The sequence below is a fragment of the Scyliorhinus torazame genome, chromosome 6 (assembly GCF_047496885.1).
Source record: "Scyliorhinus torazame isolate Kashiwa2021f chromosome 6, sScyTor2.1, whole genome shotgun sequence".
NCBI lineage: Eukaryota > Metazoa > Chordata > Chondrichthyes > Carcharhiniformes > Scyliorhinidae > Scyliorhinus > Scyliorhinus torazame.
In genome coordinates this window covers 78,872,856-78,889,638 of record NC_092712.1, presented here as the reverse complement: position 1 = coordinate 78,889,638, position 16,783 = coordinate 78,872,856, and the positions used below count along the sequence as shown (strand labels likewise).

The window sequence follows — 16,783 nt, the reverse complement described above, 5'->3', positions numbered from 1 at the left end:
TGTTTTGTTTCAGATTCCAGCATCTGCAGTACTTTGCTTTTATACTCCGATAATTACCCTGGGTCTCTGGATTATTAGTCCACCGACAATACCATTACGCCACCGCCTCCCCAATGCATGTTCTAATCAAGGATCCACTACAAGATCCTTACTTAAGCCTTCAAAATCCCTCCATGATCTGATCTGCACTACCGTATTGATTTCTTCAAACCACTAGGCGTGCATTCCCAGATGTTCGATGGTTCTTCTCTTCGACTGCCTCTGCTCCATTGACAAGATGCTTACTTGGCCACTATGGCCCGACACCCTGAAATTCAGTTCTTCAGTACCTGCACCCATGTGGTCTCTTTACCTGCTTTCAGAAGTGTCCTAAAGATCTGTCTCCTCTACTGTTCTTTTACCCATTGCTAACCCTATCATCTGGTGACCACTCTTTGATCCCATACCCTGTGAAGTGCTCTGGTATTTGTTTGTACATGAATAGACCATAAGACACAGAGCAGAATTAGGCCATTCGGCCCATCAAGACTGCTCCGCCATTCAATCATGGCTGATTTGTTTCTCATCCCCGTGTCCTGCCTTCTGCCCACAACCCCTGATCCCCTTATTAATCAACAACCTATCTATCTCTGTCTTAAAGACACTCCACAGCCTTTTGCTGCAAAGAGTTCCACAAATTCATCACACTCTGGCTGAAGAAATTCCTCCTCATCTCAGTTTTAAAGGCAGTCTAAGGCTGCAGCCTCGGGTTCTAGTTTTTCCTACTAGTGGAAACATCCTCTCCATGTCCAATAAAATGCTGTTTGAAGACACGTAAAGGAAAATGAGTTTTTAAGGGCAATCAAAATTAATTGGTGGTACTCCACAGGATGTCATTTATCAGATAACTTATTTTTATATCACAATTGAAACAAGACAAAATCAGGTTAAAAATTTGTAATGTGCGATTTTCACTCTCGAGATCAAGGAAGTCAGGTTATTTTCTCCCAGGGATGACCCGCCTTCACACTTCCTTTCCACCTCTGTAGGAAAATGTTTAGCCTCTGCTCAAGGCCTCACTGGTAGCTTGGGCAAGGCGGGCAACTTCCATGGCGCAGAGGGGTGGGGAGCATAAGCATAAACCCACATCCTGCTACTGTACTGACATTACCACATTAACAAGTTGCACTACTGGATTATCAAAGCTGTCCAAATTTTCAAAGTCTACATCTCATTTCCAGTAAAACTGTGCATTCTCTGAAGTGTTGGGAGGGGACATTAAGCAGACTTTTTGGGACCAAAACTACACAAGTGACATTACATGCACTAGTGAGCGGGTGGTGCCTGGGTCAAGGTTAGATAATTCATTCTAGATTGAACCTCGGACTTTCCTGATCTGTGTGACTCAGTGACACATGATGCAGAGCACCTACCCACTGTGTTAGCAGAAGTCTGACAAGATTACTGAAACAGGGTGGTAGTTTGTGGTTCTGGAACAGCAGCCCAGAAAATATAAATCCAGATCTCAAGATCGTAAATGATGAAATCAAGTCTAAGCTTGGATTGATAAGTGGGAGTAATAGTCTGGGTACAAAAGGATTACATGGGCAGCAAGGTAGCATTGTGGATAGCACAACTGCTTCACAGCTCCAGGGTCCCAAGTTCTATTCCGGCTTGGGTCACTGTCTGTGCAGAGTCTGCACATCCTCCCAGTGTGTGCGTAGGGTTTCCTCCGGGTGCTCCGGTTTCCTCCCACAGTCCAAAGATGTGCAGGTTAGGTGGATTGGCCATGATAAATTGCCCTTAGTGTCCACAATTGCCCTTAGTGTTGGGTGGGGTTACTGGGTTATGGGGCTAGGGTGGAGGTGTTGACCTTGGGTAGGGTGCTCTTTCCAAGAGCTGGTGCAGACTCGATGGGCCAAATGGCCTCCTTCTGCGCTGTAAATTCTATGATAATATAAGGCACATTCAATCTAACCACTCCATGCTGGCATTTACATTCCATGCACGCCTCTTCCAGTCCTTCTTCATCTAAATCCATCCAACTCCACAGGATTCCCATCTCACTCAAGTTTGCTTAGCCTCCCCTTAAATAGTCTGGAATGCACTGCCTGGGAGGGGTAGAGGCAGGATGCCTTGCATCCTTTGAAAAGTACCTGGATGAATACTTGGCGCTCCATAACATTCAAGGCTTATGGGCCAAGTACTGGCAAATGGGATTAGGTAGGCAGGTCAGGACCTTTCATGCGTCGGTGCAGACTCAATGGGCCGAAAGGCCTTTTCTGCATTGTAGCATTCTGTCACTCCACGATCTGCATCATTCCCTTCAACTACGCGAGTTCCATATTCTCACTGCTCTTTGGGTACAGTCATTTCTTCTGAACATCCTATTGAATATCTTGGTGACAAAATCAGAAAATACTGGACAATCTCAGCAGGTTTGACAGCATCTGTGGAGAGAAGGGAGCAAACGTTTCAAGTCTGGATGACTCTTTGACAAGATATTTGCTCCCCTCTCTCCACAGATGCTGTCAGAGCTGCTGAGATTGTCCAGTATTTTTGTGTTTTCAGATTCCAGCATCCACAGTAATTTGCTTTTATATTTATGAATATCTTGGTGACCGTCTTCTACTGAGGAGTTATGCTCTTCCTCAAAAATGGAAACATTCTCTCTATATCCACTATTTCAAAACCGTTCTCAACTTAAAGACCTTTATAAGGAGTCTAATTTATTCAGAATGTTTTTTTTTTTTTTACTGCTGGAGATTTTGAATAATCTTTTATCTCTCACTTAATTCCACCTTTTTCCCCCCCTCTCTATATTTCACTTTTCATACATGATTTTAGATTGAATTAAATAGTTGAATTTATACTTTTGTTTAGCCTCTACATGGCTCTGAGGATTGTTCAATCTGGCTGGCCAAAGAGACATGCTGCTACCTGCCCTCAAAATTGACACACAAAAACCGGTGAAATGTCTATGGACTATTTCTTTTTTAAATTTGTTTATTTTTTATTTGTTTATTCGTTCACGGATTGCGTGCGTCGCTGGTTGAGCCAGCGTTTATTACTCATCTGTGAGAGCATTTAAGAGTCAAACACATTGCTGTGAGGTCCACACGCGAGAGTCACATATAGGCCAGATGACAGATTTCCTTCCGTTAGCGAACCAGATGGGTTTTTACGACAATCAATAATGGACGTTCATGGCAGATTTTTTTTTTCTTAAATTGAATTCAAATGTCACCATCTGCCATGGTGGGATTTGAACCCAGGTCCCCAGAATATTACCCTGGCACTGCTTCCCCGCAATGGACAGCAAGCACCATTCCTTTGCCACCAACCACAAAATCAGCGGCAATAACTTGCTTGATTAAGGAACCCCTTCACATGCAAGATATAAGCCACCAGCAGACATCTATGGCTACAAGGGTGGCACAGTGGCTAGTACTGCTGCCTCACAGCGTCAGGGACCAGAGTTCAATTCCGATCTTGGGTGACTGCGTGGAGTTTGTACGTTCTCCCGTGTCGGCGTGGGTTTCCTCTGGGTGTACCGGTTTCCTGCCACATATTAAAAGATGTGCAGGTTAGGTCGATTGCCATGCTAAATTGCCCCTTAATGGCCAAAACATCAGGTGGGTTATGGAAATAGGGCAGGGCATGTGCCTTGGTAGGGTGTTCTTTGAGGGGGTCGGTGCAGACTCAATGGGCCAAAAGGCCTCCTTCTGCACTATGATTCTGACGCACTGATCGGGTTAAGTTGACTGTACCAAATTTTTTGATTCAAATTTTAGCTGTTTTGTGCAATATATTACGATCCCAGACAGCGTCTAGGATACTTTATTTTAAATACAATATTAACTTTTTAACATTACACCCAAAAATAACAGCTTACAATTATCCCTTAACACAACCATACCATTTCCCATTAAACAATAAAAGAAACATACAGCTCTCAATGCAGTTTAAACCAGCATGGCATGCAGTAATGCTCTTGTACAGAACAGATTCTGGCTCTTGTTATAACCCCTTCAGACTCTGACTGAATTTCTTCAAATGGCTACTTCAACTGGGCTGTTTCAGCCTCTTCCTTGTCTTCAGATAAGACTGCTCCATTTTAAAATATTATCACTTTTTTCCCTATCCTACTGGCAAAGGGAACTGCCTTAATCTTCGGTCTATAACACAAGAGTTGCCAGATCAGACTTCACTTCCAAAAGCCTTCTCTCCAAAAGAAAAACCTCTCTCGAGCTTTTCCAAAAAAGTGTCTCTTCCCACAGCTTGGCTCCACCCAGCAATGACCTCATCTCCCCAAGTTGAAAAAAATTCTCTCTCTGGCTGCAAAACACTTCAACTCCCCAGGGACTTCCCCAGGCAAACCACTAAGCATGAGCCCAGATTGAAAAATAACACATTGCTTGGTCAATTCCACATGCTGGCTCTAAAACTACCAGTGTGGCAACACTGCAGATCAGAACATTCTAACCCCAGGCTTTTAACTCTTAAATTATCCCAATATTTAGACGCTAATGCTCCAATCGCCACACATGTAATTTGCAGCCCTCCCCGTCTCCCCCACGGAATCAAGATTCAAAGTGCAGTGCTCCTCACAGTTTGTTACAAAATTAGCAGACAGAACTTTGTAACTTGATTAAGAATCTGATCTGTAACAATGGGACGAAAACCTTCTCGTAAGGTTGTATGGGTTCCCTGGGAATTAATAAGAGCACTCCCAATCAACATCACAGAGCTGCTCATTGTTTGATGCAAACTGGCAACAATGTTCAAGAGCTTTGAGAGTAATTGAAGTACAAAGTGGAAAGGTCACACCATAGAACATTACAGCGCAGTACAGGCCCTTCGGCCCTCGATGTTGCTCCGACCTGCAAAACCACTCTAAAGCCCATCTACACTATTCCCTCATCATCCATATGTCTACCCAATGACCATTTGACTGCCCTTAGTGTTGGCGAGTCCACTACTGTTGCAGGCAGGGCATTCCACGCACTTACTAATCTCGGAGTAAAGAACCTACCTCTGATATCTGTCCAATATCTATCTCCCCTCAATTTAAAGCTATGTCCCCTCGTGCTAGACATCACCATCCGAGGAAAAAGGTTCTCACTGTCCACCCTATCCAATCCTCTGATCATCTTGTATGCCTCAATTAAGTCGCCTCTTAACCTTCTTCTCTCAAACGAAAACAGCCTCAAATCCCTCAGCCTTTCCTCATAAGATCTTCCCTCCATACCAGGCAACATTCTGGCAAATCTCCTCTGCACCCTTTCCAATGCTTCCACATCCTTCCTATAATGTGGCGACCAGAATTGCACGCAATACTCCAAATGCGGCCGCACCAGAGTTTTGTACAGCTGCAACATGACCTCATGGCTCCGAAACTCAATCCCTCTACCAATAAACGCTAACACACCGTACGCCTTCTTAACAACCCTCTCAACCTGGGTGGCAACTTTCAGGGATCTATGTACATTGACACCGAGATCTCTCTGCTCATCCACACTGCCAAGAATCTTACCATTAGCCCAGTACTCTGTCTTTCTGTTATTCCTTCCAAAATGAATCACCCCACACTTTTCTGCATTAAACTCCATTTGCCACCTCTCAGCCCAGCGCTGCAGCTTATCTATGTCCCTCTGTAACTTGTAACATCCTTCTGCACTGTCCACAACTCCACAGACTTTAGTGTCATCTGCAAATTTACTCACCCATCCTTCAGAGTAAACAAAGGTGTGCTTTTGGATACTAGGGATAAAATGGGTGAGCTTTATTTTTCAGGGTACCATTTTACATCTGGTATTGTTCCATAATTGCAATCATTAGCTCACCAGGTGAACTTGTTAAAAAGCAGCTTCAGTTAAGGTTGCCAACTCGGATTGGACATATTTATGACATACTCTGGAAGATGTCGGGGGAAGTGATATCACTGAAAGTTAGTGGGGGGGGTGACGTGAGTGGATTCTAAAGGAGCGCTAGAGAGGAAAGCTAGTCCCCGGAGGAAGATTCCCATTGTGAACATCCATGTTTTTACAGAGTGGCAAATAGATCCCTTTTATACAGAGCAAACTTGAGAATTCAACATTGTCCAATCACTGCAGCTTTGTGTAACTAGTAATAATGCAGGATTTCAGTGAACGACCCGGAGGTTCATCTTGTTCTGAAATGGAAACTTGAAAAACAAGTAAATACTTCCAATTCCTGCCTGGTTTAAGATCCCATGAATATCATCATTTTCCTCCCACTTCCAAAATGAAATTGCATTGGGATCACCATTTTCCTCCCCCCTCCAAAATGAAATTGCATTGGGATCACCATTTTCCTCCACCCTCCAAAATGAAATTGCACTGGGATCAGTTTCCACTGAAAAGGTAGAGGGAGAAACTCATTCTACTATACCAGCACTGCGGATTTACACTGATTCCCCGAAACAGACGCATGATGAAACAACTGAAGATGCCCGCAGTGCTTTCTGTCCCTGGGACGCCCGATTGAGAAATCAATCATACACTTACCAATACTATTAGGCTATGTTGTCCTTGCAGCAACGCTTGCTCCCAGTTTTATCTTGCCTCGAGGTCGAGGCTGAACACCGGTGGGAAAACAGGCAGCAGAGCAACATTTGTGAGTGCAACACACATCGGTTTACAGACTGCAAGTACAATCAGATCACCTGTTTTACTGAATGATAACTCTAAACATTCTGAGCATTATTTGCTGGAAACACCTTTTAAAAATCTCCCGATTGCTTCTACTAACTGCCGGGAGATTGATAGCAAATTCAGTAGACAACCGGCCATTCTGGGGGGGGGGGGGGGGGGGGGGGGGGTTAGCAACCCTAGTTGCCATCACAGACATAATCCACATGTTGCATTTTCCTGCTGTCTCCGCTGGTCTTGGGGCTGATCGCCTTCAGCAAAGGGGGATTTGGCCATTAGAATTGGCCTAAGCGCCTACTACTTAAGAGAAAGAAGAAAAACAAGCACGTCCAGTGACTACTGCCAGTGTGTGTAATTGGCAAGGACAGGATTTGACCTGCTGTTGTGTAGCATGACAACATTAAATGTATAGGCTCACACATGAAGAATTGCCACTCCAGCAATTTACCAGAGGGCAATTGGCAAAAGCAAGGCTGCAGTGGAAATTAGCCAAAATCTCAAGATAGTAGAGGAGAGAGGATAGATTGGCGAAGAAAATTTACAAGGTCACTACTAATGCTTGCGGTGATGACAAGGTTGCATGAACCACATAAAACCAATGTAACAGGACTATTCACCAATGTACTTTTCAACATCAAGATGCAGTTCAGGAGAGGAAAAAAAAGTCATCACTAAAATATGCTACAGTACATAGAAAACCTTAAATATTTGTTTATTTCTTAGCATGTGGCCACCACACATTACTAGCTTTCACATGTTGCTACATTCTTGCAATTGTTCACTCAAATCCAAACAAACTGCAAACCACCCAGGGATGGTGGAAGTGAGGCTTGATGAGCAGACAGAGGCAAGTACATCTGTACTAGCTTCACAGGCAACTTTATATTGGAGCATGGCTTGTTTTTGTTAACAAAACTTTCCTAGTGTAAATACAACTCCTCATGAGAGTATTATGATGGGTCATGAACAAACACAATTATCTTCTCAATTGTTGCAATACGTGCAAGGCTTCAACAAGCGCTGCAGCTCACATCAACAGTCATTGCTTTCACTCCTGGGCAAGCTGAGAAAAGACGCATGGTGCATTTACAAGTCTGTCAAATGAGGGCAATGTTTGTTATGACACAAACTCATCAAATACCAGTATATCCTTGATATAATGCACAAAACAAATTATGCAGGTGCCGAGCTTTATTTGATACTTATTTTTACTCTAGAATCATTAAAAACAATTTTTAAAATTTTTTATAAGAGTGCCCAATTCTATTTTTTCCCAATTAAGGGTCAATTTAGCATGGCCAATCCACCTAATGTGCACATCTTTAGGTTGTGGGGGTGAGACCCACGATGACCCTCGCCAAGGACTTACCCGGGGCCGAGATCAAACCGGGTCCTCAGCTCCGTAGGCAGCAGTGCTAACCACTGTGCCGTCTCTCTCGAATCACTGACAGGAGACTGGACTTTTACATTTCTCCTTGCTCTGGATTTCTCCTCCCCTGATGTTTACCCTCAAATACTTCACCCAAATAGCCATTTTCCATATATAAACCAAGCTGCTGTGTGTTGACAAATTATTCGACTGTGGCGGGCACTGGAGTCAAGTCTAACATTACCCCACATATGTGTTGCCGACAAATGTGACAGGACGGCGATCAGGAGTAGGAAAATTGTCAGATTTTACCTCACCAACCCAGAGATGTTGAGGCCAACCATAGCACCATTACGCTCACTTAACCCATTCATTACAGTGCAGGAATCAAATTTGGGCTTGCCTCATCTCGAATCAGAGGAAGACAGAGGGCATTAAGAAGTGACGGAGGCAGTGGGAATACTTCTGCATTGCTGTTGGAAACAGCCAGCAAACAAAGTGGGCCAAATGGTTGGTTCTGTGCCGTAGACTTCCATGGTTCTATAGAGACAAAGCTGAATGAATATAAACAGGAACTGGCATTGCAATAATGATGTACAGCAGTAGTAAGCTCATCAATTGGACCTTGAAATAACATTGCATTTTCACCTCGACTAAGTGTGCACCACTGTATAAAACAGAAGAGAAAACTATCAGTTGTACCCTCAGAATAAGGTAAACACAAGCGTGACTGGGACATATTGTATTGCCACAAGAAAACTTATATTTTTTCTACTTTACCTGTCTGACAGAGGCAGACAATGTGCAGCTTCCACCTGTCCTTCCTTTGCACTTCCACTATTCTTATTTGAGCTGTTGGAAAGTTCATTGCTGATTAAGATCTTGTGGATTTCTTTTAGATGGAAAAAGTAGACTCCAATATGTCCAAAAAGCTTTGCACAGAACTCGCAACACATGAGCTTCTTACGGTGCATTTCACTATGACACCGTTTCATGTGTGTACTGAGGCTGCCGGAATGACTGTAGGCCTTGTGGCAAATGCGACAGCAATAAGGCCTGTTCTTAGAGTGAATATTCAAATGATCCTGAAGATGATGTTTAAGCTGAAATCCCCGACTACAAACATTGCATTTATATGCTTGCTCATCCAAAACCAACTGCTCGGGCAAGTTTCTGCAATAGGCAGATGTGCTGGCGGCCTGCACAAAGTTACTAGTTTTGCTCAGTGTTGCATCACTTGGTGCAGCCTCTAGTTTTAAACGATCAAGGTTCTGAACAGTAACCATCCCTCCAGATAATGCTAAAGGAGCTACAGCCTGTGTAACTGCCACAGGCTTGGGCATAATGTTACAAAACTTCTTTAGCACTGCTGCTGTTCTGTCTGAATTTTCATCTGTTGCTGTTTTTATGTTTTCTTCTCTCACTTTGAAAGCGCCAGATTTCCGAGGGGAAGTATCAGATTTCATCTTGTCCTCATCTTCCTGCATACTGCTCAGGAGATTACAGGTCTGCAATCTTTTTGTTTTAGAAATGGTTACATTATCTGTGACCTTTCGTTTCCTTACTAATCTGTGCTGAAGTACATTGCTGCTTGGCTTCTTCAGTCTATTTATAATCCCTTTTTCTGATGTACTTGGATTGGCATTGTCGATTGGTATAAATGGCATCTGCCCACCAGGTTTAGGAGTGGCGTCTCTGGGAAAATCAGAAACCATACAAATATTCCTCGGCACGTCAGCAATTCTAGGCTGATCATTCGCTGACATTGCAGTGGGGATTCTGGACTTGAATTGGGTCGATGATGTTGTAAAATTTGTTTGATTTTGTTTTGCATTCTGAAAGATGGTGTTTTTCACTCGAGAGTATGGCAAAATAGGAACTTTGCCTTTTGGTGCAGGAGAAGGTGCAATGAACTGAACCGAATTCCTAAATTGCATCATTGGCACAGAACCAACTGATCCAGTCTGCTTTGTGATAAGTGGGGACTGTCGGTCAGTTTGGACAACAGACCACGTTGAAAGGCTGCATGTTGCTGAAAGCGAATCCAGGCTGGGTTTATAAGAAACCTTTGCTGCCCCAGGCTGCTGCACATATCTGTCCATACTGGTTGAAATGTTAAGAGATATTGGTCGAATTGTTTCATTTGTTTTCGATACGTCAGACTTGGATGTGGAACAGTGTCCGAGCGTCACATCTGCATCCTGGGGAAGTGAGGCAGGAACTGTGATGTCAGTGGGTATAGGACCTATTTTGTCTGCATCAACCAACAATCCTGTTTTAGGTGCTACCACGCTTGGATGAATTTGTGAACGACTGGGCACTGTGGTTGGTTGAACCTGTACTGATGTCGCTGCTGGCACACACGAACGACTTTGAAGATTACTCGGTTTCACCACTGCCAATTTTGAGACCGCTCCCTGCTTCATGGCTGGCTTAGTCCACACAGACTGATAGCGTGGAATTGGTAACTTCAATTTCTCAGTGGCAGCAATGTGAGGTGTTGTCTGCCCAAATGTCACTACCGATGGTGTACACGCTTGAGAAACCGGTGCTTGGCCAGTACACGAGGCTACGACTGCCTTTTTGACCTTTGAAGCGACTTGCGGGGGAGCAGCAGGAACCTGTGGCAGGGCCACAAGTGAGTACGTTCCCTCTTTCCCAGCAACAGGCATCAGGGCATAGCTCCGAGCAGGCATGATTATAGGCTTTGCATTGTTTGTTGGCAATTTATTTGTCTGAATGTCTGATGAAGTAGTAGGTCCAGTAGAAATTCCACTAATGGTAGAATGAGGTACCATCGAAGAAACAGACGCTCCCAATGGTGATGGAATAACTTTTGGAGCAATGGTTCGGAAATGACCCTTGATCTGCAAACTTCTCTTCTGGCAAGCCATTGTGGATGAAGATCCTGGTGTATCTGTTGAGAAAATGGGCACAATAAGTAATCCACTGCAACTGTGATTACTCTTTCAAAATGAATGCTACGTTATTTTGTGAACCGTGATGCTGTGTTCTCAAGTCACTTCTATTCCTATTTTGCAGCATTGAAATTTATAAAGAAAGTGCCATGTTGAACAGAGCTGAATACAATCATTGTAGAGTAACCACGGCAACATCACAAGAATGAACAAACTAAAGAATACACAGATCTGCTGCTCGCTTTGTTTATTGGAATCCAGGGATGCTGGCTGTCAGCTGCACCGAAAAATTCAAAGGATACTCAACAGGTCTTTGAGGTGTAAAAGATCTGGATTAATTTTTGAAAATAAGAATATATGTATGGATGTGGATGTTTACCACATGCTGTCAGAAATATCTCAGGATACTTTGCATTCAATGGAATACTTCCAAATTCAGCTATCAGTAAGCAAGCACACAGGTCATTCTGCAAACGGTGATCCATTAAACGATCAGGCCATTTGGCTTCATGGTGTTAGTTAAAGACAGAATGTTGGCCAGAATATTGGGAGAATTTGCAGCTTGCATTGCACAATGGGATTTTTATGTTTCACCATTGGAATGGGCCTTAATTTAAAACGTCCTCAATAATGGGGCTTGAAACCACAATATCACAACTTATGAGGTAAGAATACTACCAACTGATTCAAGTTGACAATTCTTAGATACATTGTTTTTTTTAAATGACCGAGATAAAAGTTGATCAGTTGATTCAAATTAACACTTGGTGAATAAAAGATATTGCTGAAAAACACATTTTGTTGGAAGCTTTCATCTTGCATTCATCAGGACAATCACAAAAATACCAATGTCAGGGGTAACAACTTAATACTGTAGGAGAATAGGGTGTTGATTGGTTGCTAAGTGGACTCTGATTGGTAGTGGTTTTGCCATGGAGAATGCACCAGTTGATGGCCACTTACATTTAGACCATAAGACCATAAAACATAGGAGCAGAATTAGGCCACTCGGCCCATCGAGTCTGCTCCGCCATTCAATCATGGCTGATATTTTTCTCATCCCCATTCTCCTGCCTTCGACCCACAACCCCTGATCCCCTTATTGATCAAAAACCTATCTATCTCGGTCTTAAAGACACTCAGTGAATTGGCCTTCACCACCTGCGGCAAAGAGTTCCACAGATTCAGCACCCACTGGCTGAAGACATTCCTCCTCATCTCGGTTTTAAAAGATCGTCCCTTTAGTCTGAGATGGTGTTCTCTGGTTCTAGGTTTTACTACAAGTTGAAACATCCTCTCCACGTCCACTCTATCCAGGCCTCGCAGTATCCTGTAAGTTTCAATAAGATCCCCCCATATCCTTCAAAACTCCAACGAGTACAGACCCAGAGTCCTCAACCGTTCCTCATACGACAAGCTCTTCATTCCAGGGATCATTCTTGTGAACCTCCTCTGGGCCCTTTCCAAGGCTAGCACATTCTTCCTTAGATACGGGATCCAAAACTGCTCGCAATACTCCAAATTTAACTGCCAAGCATTTGTTTTAAATTTAAACCAGACAGCTTGACTCTGATTAGTTAATCCACTTCTATGAGGAATGCACCAGCAAATGTCTATCGCCTATTTTGTTTAGCTGAAACAGGCGCAATGTGTGTACATGCTCTTTCGGTCTGCAAAGAACAGGCCTCTGTGTATTATGTAGCTTTTACGACTTGCAAATGTGCCACACTGCGAGTTCAACTGACAATCTTAAATTTGCTGTTAGTTTATTTTTAGCACTCTGAAGATTATTTAGAAAACGTTGTCCAATCGCAGAATCACATCTAATGTTGGACACTGTTTTTCATGGTGAATTTGAGCACAGGATGGAGCAGTCAAATTAACTCCCCTCCCTTGATGTACCAGTTAAGAAATCTGCCACAGGGTTCTCTACCAGTCTACCTTCATTAGTCAATACACGCATTGGGGCTCTTCGACACTAGTTAATACACGCATTGGGGCTCTTCGACACTAGTTAATACATGCATTGGGGCTCTTCGACACTCTATATGATTGGCTTTATTGACAACCACGAAAATAGAGCCTGAGCCATTGCGCAGCATGCTTGCAATAGGGTGCAACCAAGACACCCTGCAGGATAACGGCTACCGTGATCATTTCATGCTGTATGTCGCACAAACTTATGAATGAGCGTAAACCTGTCTATTTCAGTCCTGAAAAGTGCCCAGTCTACCCTTGGAGAGCAAAGCGGCTCAAACATTTGAGCAACACAGGGCAGCACGGTGGTGCAGTGGGTTAGCCCTGCAGCCTCACGGCGCCGAGGTCCCAGGTTCAATCCCGGCTCTGTGTCACTCTCCGTGTGGAGTTTGCACATTCTCCCTGTGTTTGTGTGGGTTTCGCCCCCACAATCCAAAGATGTGTAGGGTAGGTGGATTGGTCACGCTAAATTGCCCCTTAATTGGAAAAAATGAATTGGGTTCTCTAAATTTAAAAAAAAAGAAAAAAAATTTGAGCAACACATGAACACTATTTCACACTGCTACTATACAATAGCAATATGAGTGGTATTCACCACCAACAGGTTGCTGTCGTCAAGCCAAAAATACATTCTGCCCATCATACAATGATTAATGTGGCATATGAATTTCAGTTCCAGGAACATCCGGTGGCGGCCATGGAATGAGTGGTCACACAATTGGTGGCTCTTGCTCAAGGTGGATTTTGTTGGGCCTTCCCCATTTGTATGGGGAGTTGTTTGAGTGCAAAAGGTATGTGAGTGCCCAAGGAATGTAATACTCCTCTGGTGAGATCGGTGTATAGATCATAGAATTTATTTACAGTGCAGAAGGAGGCCATTCGGCCCATCGAGTCTGCACCGGCTCTTGGAAAGAGCACCCTACCCAAGGTTAACCTCTCCCCCCTATCCCCATAACCCAGTAACCCCACCCAACACTAAGGGCAATTTTGGACACTAAGGGCAATTTATCATGGCCAATCCACCTAACCTGCACATCTTTGGACTGTGGGAGGAAACCGGAGCACCCGGAGGAAACCCACGCACACACGGGGAGGATGTGCAGACTCCGCACAGACAGTGTCCCAAGCCGGAATCGAACCTGGGACCCTGGAGCTGTGAAGCAATTGTGCTATCCACAAGGCTACCGTGCTGCCCGTGCTGTATGGATCAGACCACAAAAAATGTCACGAGAAAAAGAGAGCAGCTGGAGTAGGACAGTTTTTGTGATATGCCACAGATTAAGATGGCGGAGGGCAAGGGGACAGTGCTGCCCACCCAGTAGTGACGGAGCAGCTGGTGGAGTTTTTGAACGGAAAATTCCAGCAGCAGAGGTTGGAGGCTCAGGGCCTGGCGATTCAGAAGGTGGGTGGAGGTGGGAGAACACGAGGAGCAAATGGCCTTGTTGGCGACGGGGATGTTGGGGATGGTCTTGGACAGCCAGAAGGGGCTGAGAGAGAAATTGGAGGACCTGGAGAATTGCTCCAGAAGACAGAACTTGAGGATCTTCAGGATGCCCGAGGGCATCGAGGGAGCAGAGGCCGCCACATATATGGCAAGCATGCTGGAGAAGTTGATGGGGGAGGGGGCCTTTGACCGGCCCCTTGAGGGGGATCGGGTGCACAGGGTGCGGAGGAGGCCACAGGTGGGGGAGCTGTCAATGCCGATGGTGGAGCGGCTGCATCGTTTCCTGGACAAAGAAAATATCCTGAAATGGGCGAGGAAGACCAAGAGGTGCGTCTGGGAAGGGAGTGAGCTGCGGTTCTACCAGACCTGGGCGTGGAGTTGGTGAAGAGGAGGGCCGGGTTCAACCGGATAAAGGCTGCCCCAAGAAGGGGGTGACGTTTGGGGTTTTGTACCCTTCCCGCTTGTGGGTGACTCGCCATAAGCCAGAGATTGACTTTATGAGGGACCATGGACTGGGAGGACACTGAACTTGAGAGGAGCTTTGTGTTTATGGTTAAGTGTATGGGGCTGGTGTTTTGGGGTTGGTTTCGACAGGGGAGCGGAGATGGTGAGTATGCCTTTTGTTCTTCTTTGTTTGTTGGTGGCTAGGAGGGGGTAGGGGAAGCTGCATGCCTTGTGCGGGGACCATCATGCTCGGCAGGCTAATGAACCAAAATGAAGTGGGGAGTCGTCAGGAGGAAGGCATGGAGGGTGGTTCTTTGTTTGGGGCGGGGGGGGGGGGGGGTTGCTGATTAGGCTGGAGTTAGTGTGGCGCAGTTGGGAAGGGAGAGATGGTGGCAGACATCCGATAGTGGGCCGGAGGGGTGTGTGACGTAGGCTGGCTCAAGAAGTGGTATGGCTGATCAGCAGGGAAGAGGGGTGGGGAGTCCCCTGACCAGACTCGTCATGTGGAACACGAGGTGGCTGAATGGGATAGTTAAACTGTCGGTGTATTCACGCGTTTGAGGAGTCTGAAGGTGGACGTGGTGTTTTTACAAGAGAGACACCTGAAGTTGGGGGAATAGACTAGGCTGAGGGAGGGATGGGTGGAGCAGGCGTTCCACTCGGGGCTGGATATGAAGACGAAGGGAGTGGTGGTGTTGATTAACAAGAGAGTGGTGTTTGAGATGGGGAGCATGGTGGCCGATCCAAAGGGCAGATATGTGGTAGTCAGTGGGAAACCGTAGAGGATGCCGATGGTCCTGATAAACGGTTATGCCCCAAATTGGGATAATGTGGATTTTATGATGCAGGTGTTGTGAAGTTCTGGACTTGGAGACACACCGGTTGATTATGGGGGGGTGACTTCAAAAGGTCCTGGACCAGAGTCTGGACCGGTTGGGTCAGAGGTCGTCGAGGGTGTCGGAAGTGGCTACGGAGCTGAAGGGGTTCATGGAGCATATTGGGGGGGGGGGGGGGGGGGGGGGGGGGGTGTAGACCCATGGAGGTTTGGAAGGCCAAGGCTAAAGGTGTTTTCATACTTCTCCCATGTGCATCAGGTGTACTCCCAGATCAACTTTTTTGTGATGGATTGGGTGCTGGTCTTCTCGGGATATTCGGCAATTGTGGTTTCTGACCACGTGCCACATAGGATGGATTTGTAGCTGGTTCAGGGGATGGACCAATGGCCGCAGTGGAGGTTAGATGTGGGCCTGTTGGTGAATGGGGGGGGGGGGGGGGGGGGTGAGTGGTGAGGGTTGTCATATGGGGCTAGGTGGAGGAACAATATGGAGAAACAATACAGCCGCCACGTTGTGGGAGACAATCAAGGCTGTAGTTAGAGGGCAAAGCTGGTCACTGAGATTTTAAAGGTGGACAGGAAGTACTCAGTGGCATCGGAAGCGGCGTTGCTGAAGGAAAGACAGAGGTTCCAGATTGAGTTTGGGTTATTGTTTATGGGGAAAGCAGTGGGGCAGTTTACGAGTATGGGGAGGTGAGTAGGATGCTGGCCCATTCAGTTGAGGAAGCAAGCAGCGGCAAGGGAGATCGGTAGAGCGTGGGACGAGGGAGGGCAAGGTGATGATGCACCCGAAGGGGGTGAATGGGGCATTTGAGGCCTTTTATATGGGACCCTATGAGTTGGAGCCCCCGATGGGGGAAAGAGGGTATGAGGCGGTTCCTGGATGGGTTGGAGTTTCCCAAGGTGGAGAAGGGACAGGTTCAGGGCCTGGAGGCCTCGACTGGGTTGAAGGAGATGATGGAAGGCATGGGGGTGATGCAGGCGGGGAAGGCCCTGGGGCCGACGGGTTCCCGGTTTAGTTTTATAAAAAGTTTGGGCGGAGCTGGGGCAATGCTGGCGAGGGCGTATAATGAGGTGAGGGAGATGGGGGAACTCCCCCCTACGTTATCGCAGGCTTCCATCTCTCTGATGTTAAAGAAGGAT

General features: G+C 45.7%; 1 protein-coding gene across 3 annotated transcripts in view; it reads right to left on the bottom strand.

The window, feature by feature from the left end:
• znf438 (zinc finger protein 438) overlaps positions 1-16,783 on the bottom strand; it is a 311,227-nt gene that overhangs the window by 37,078 nt on the left and 257,366 nt on the right. For all 3 annotated transcript variants that reach the window (XM_072508356.1, XM_072508357.1, XM_072508358.1), the window contains one exon: positions 8,803-10,939. In XM_072508356.1, the coding sequence (XP_072364457.1) occupies positions 8,803-10,939 (2,137 nt within the window). The remainder of the gene's footprint in view (positions 1-8,802; positions 10,940-16,783) is intronic.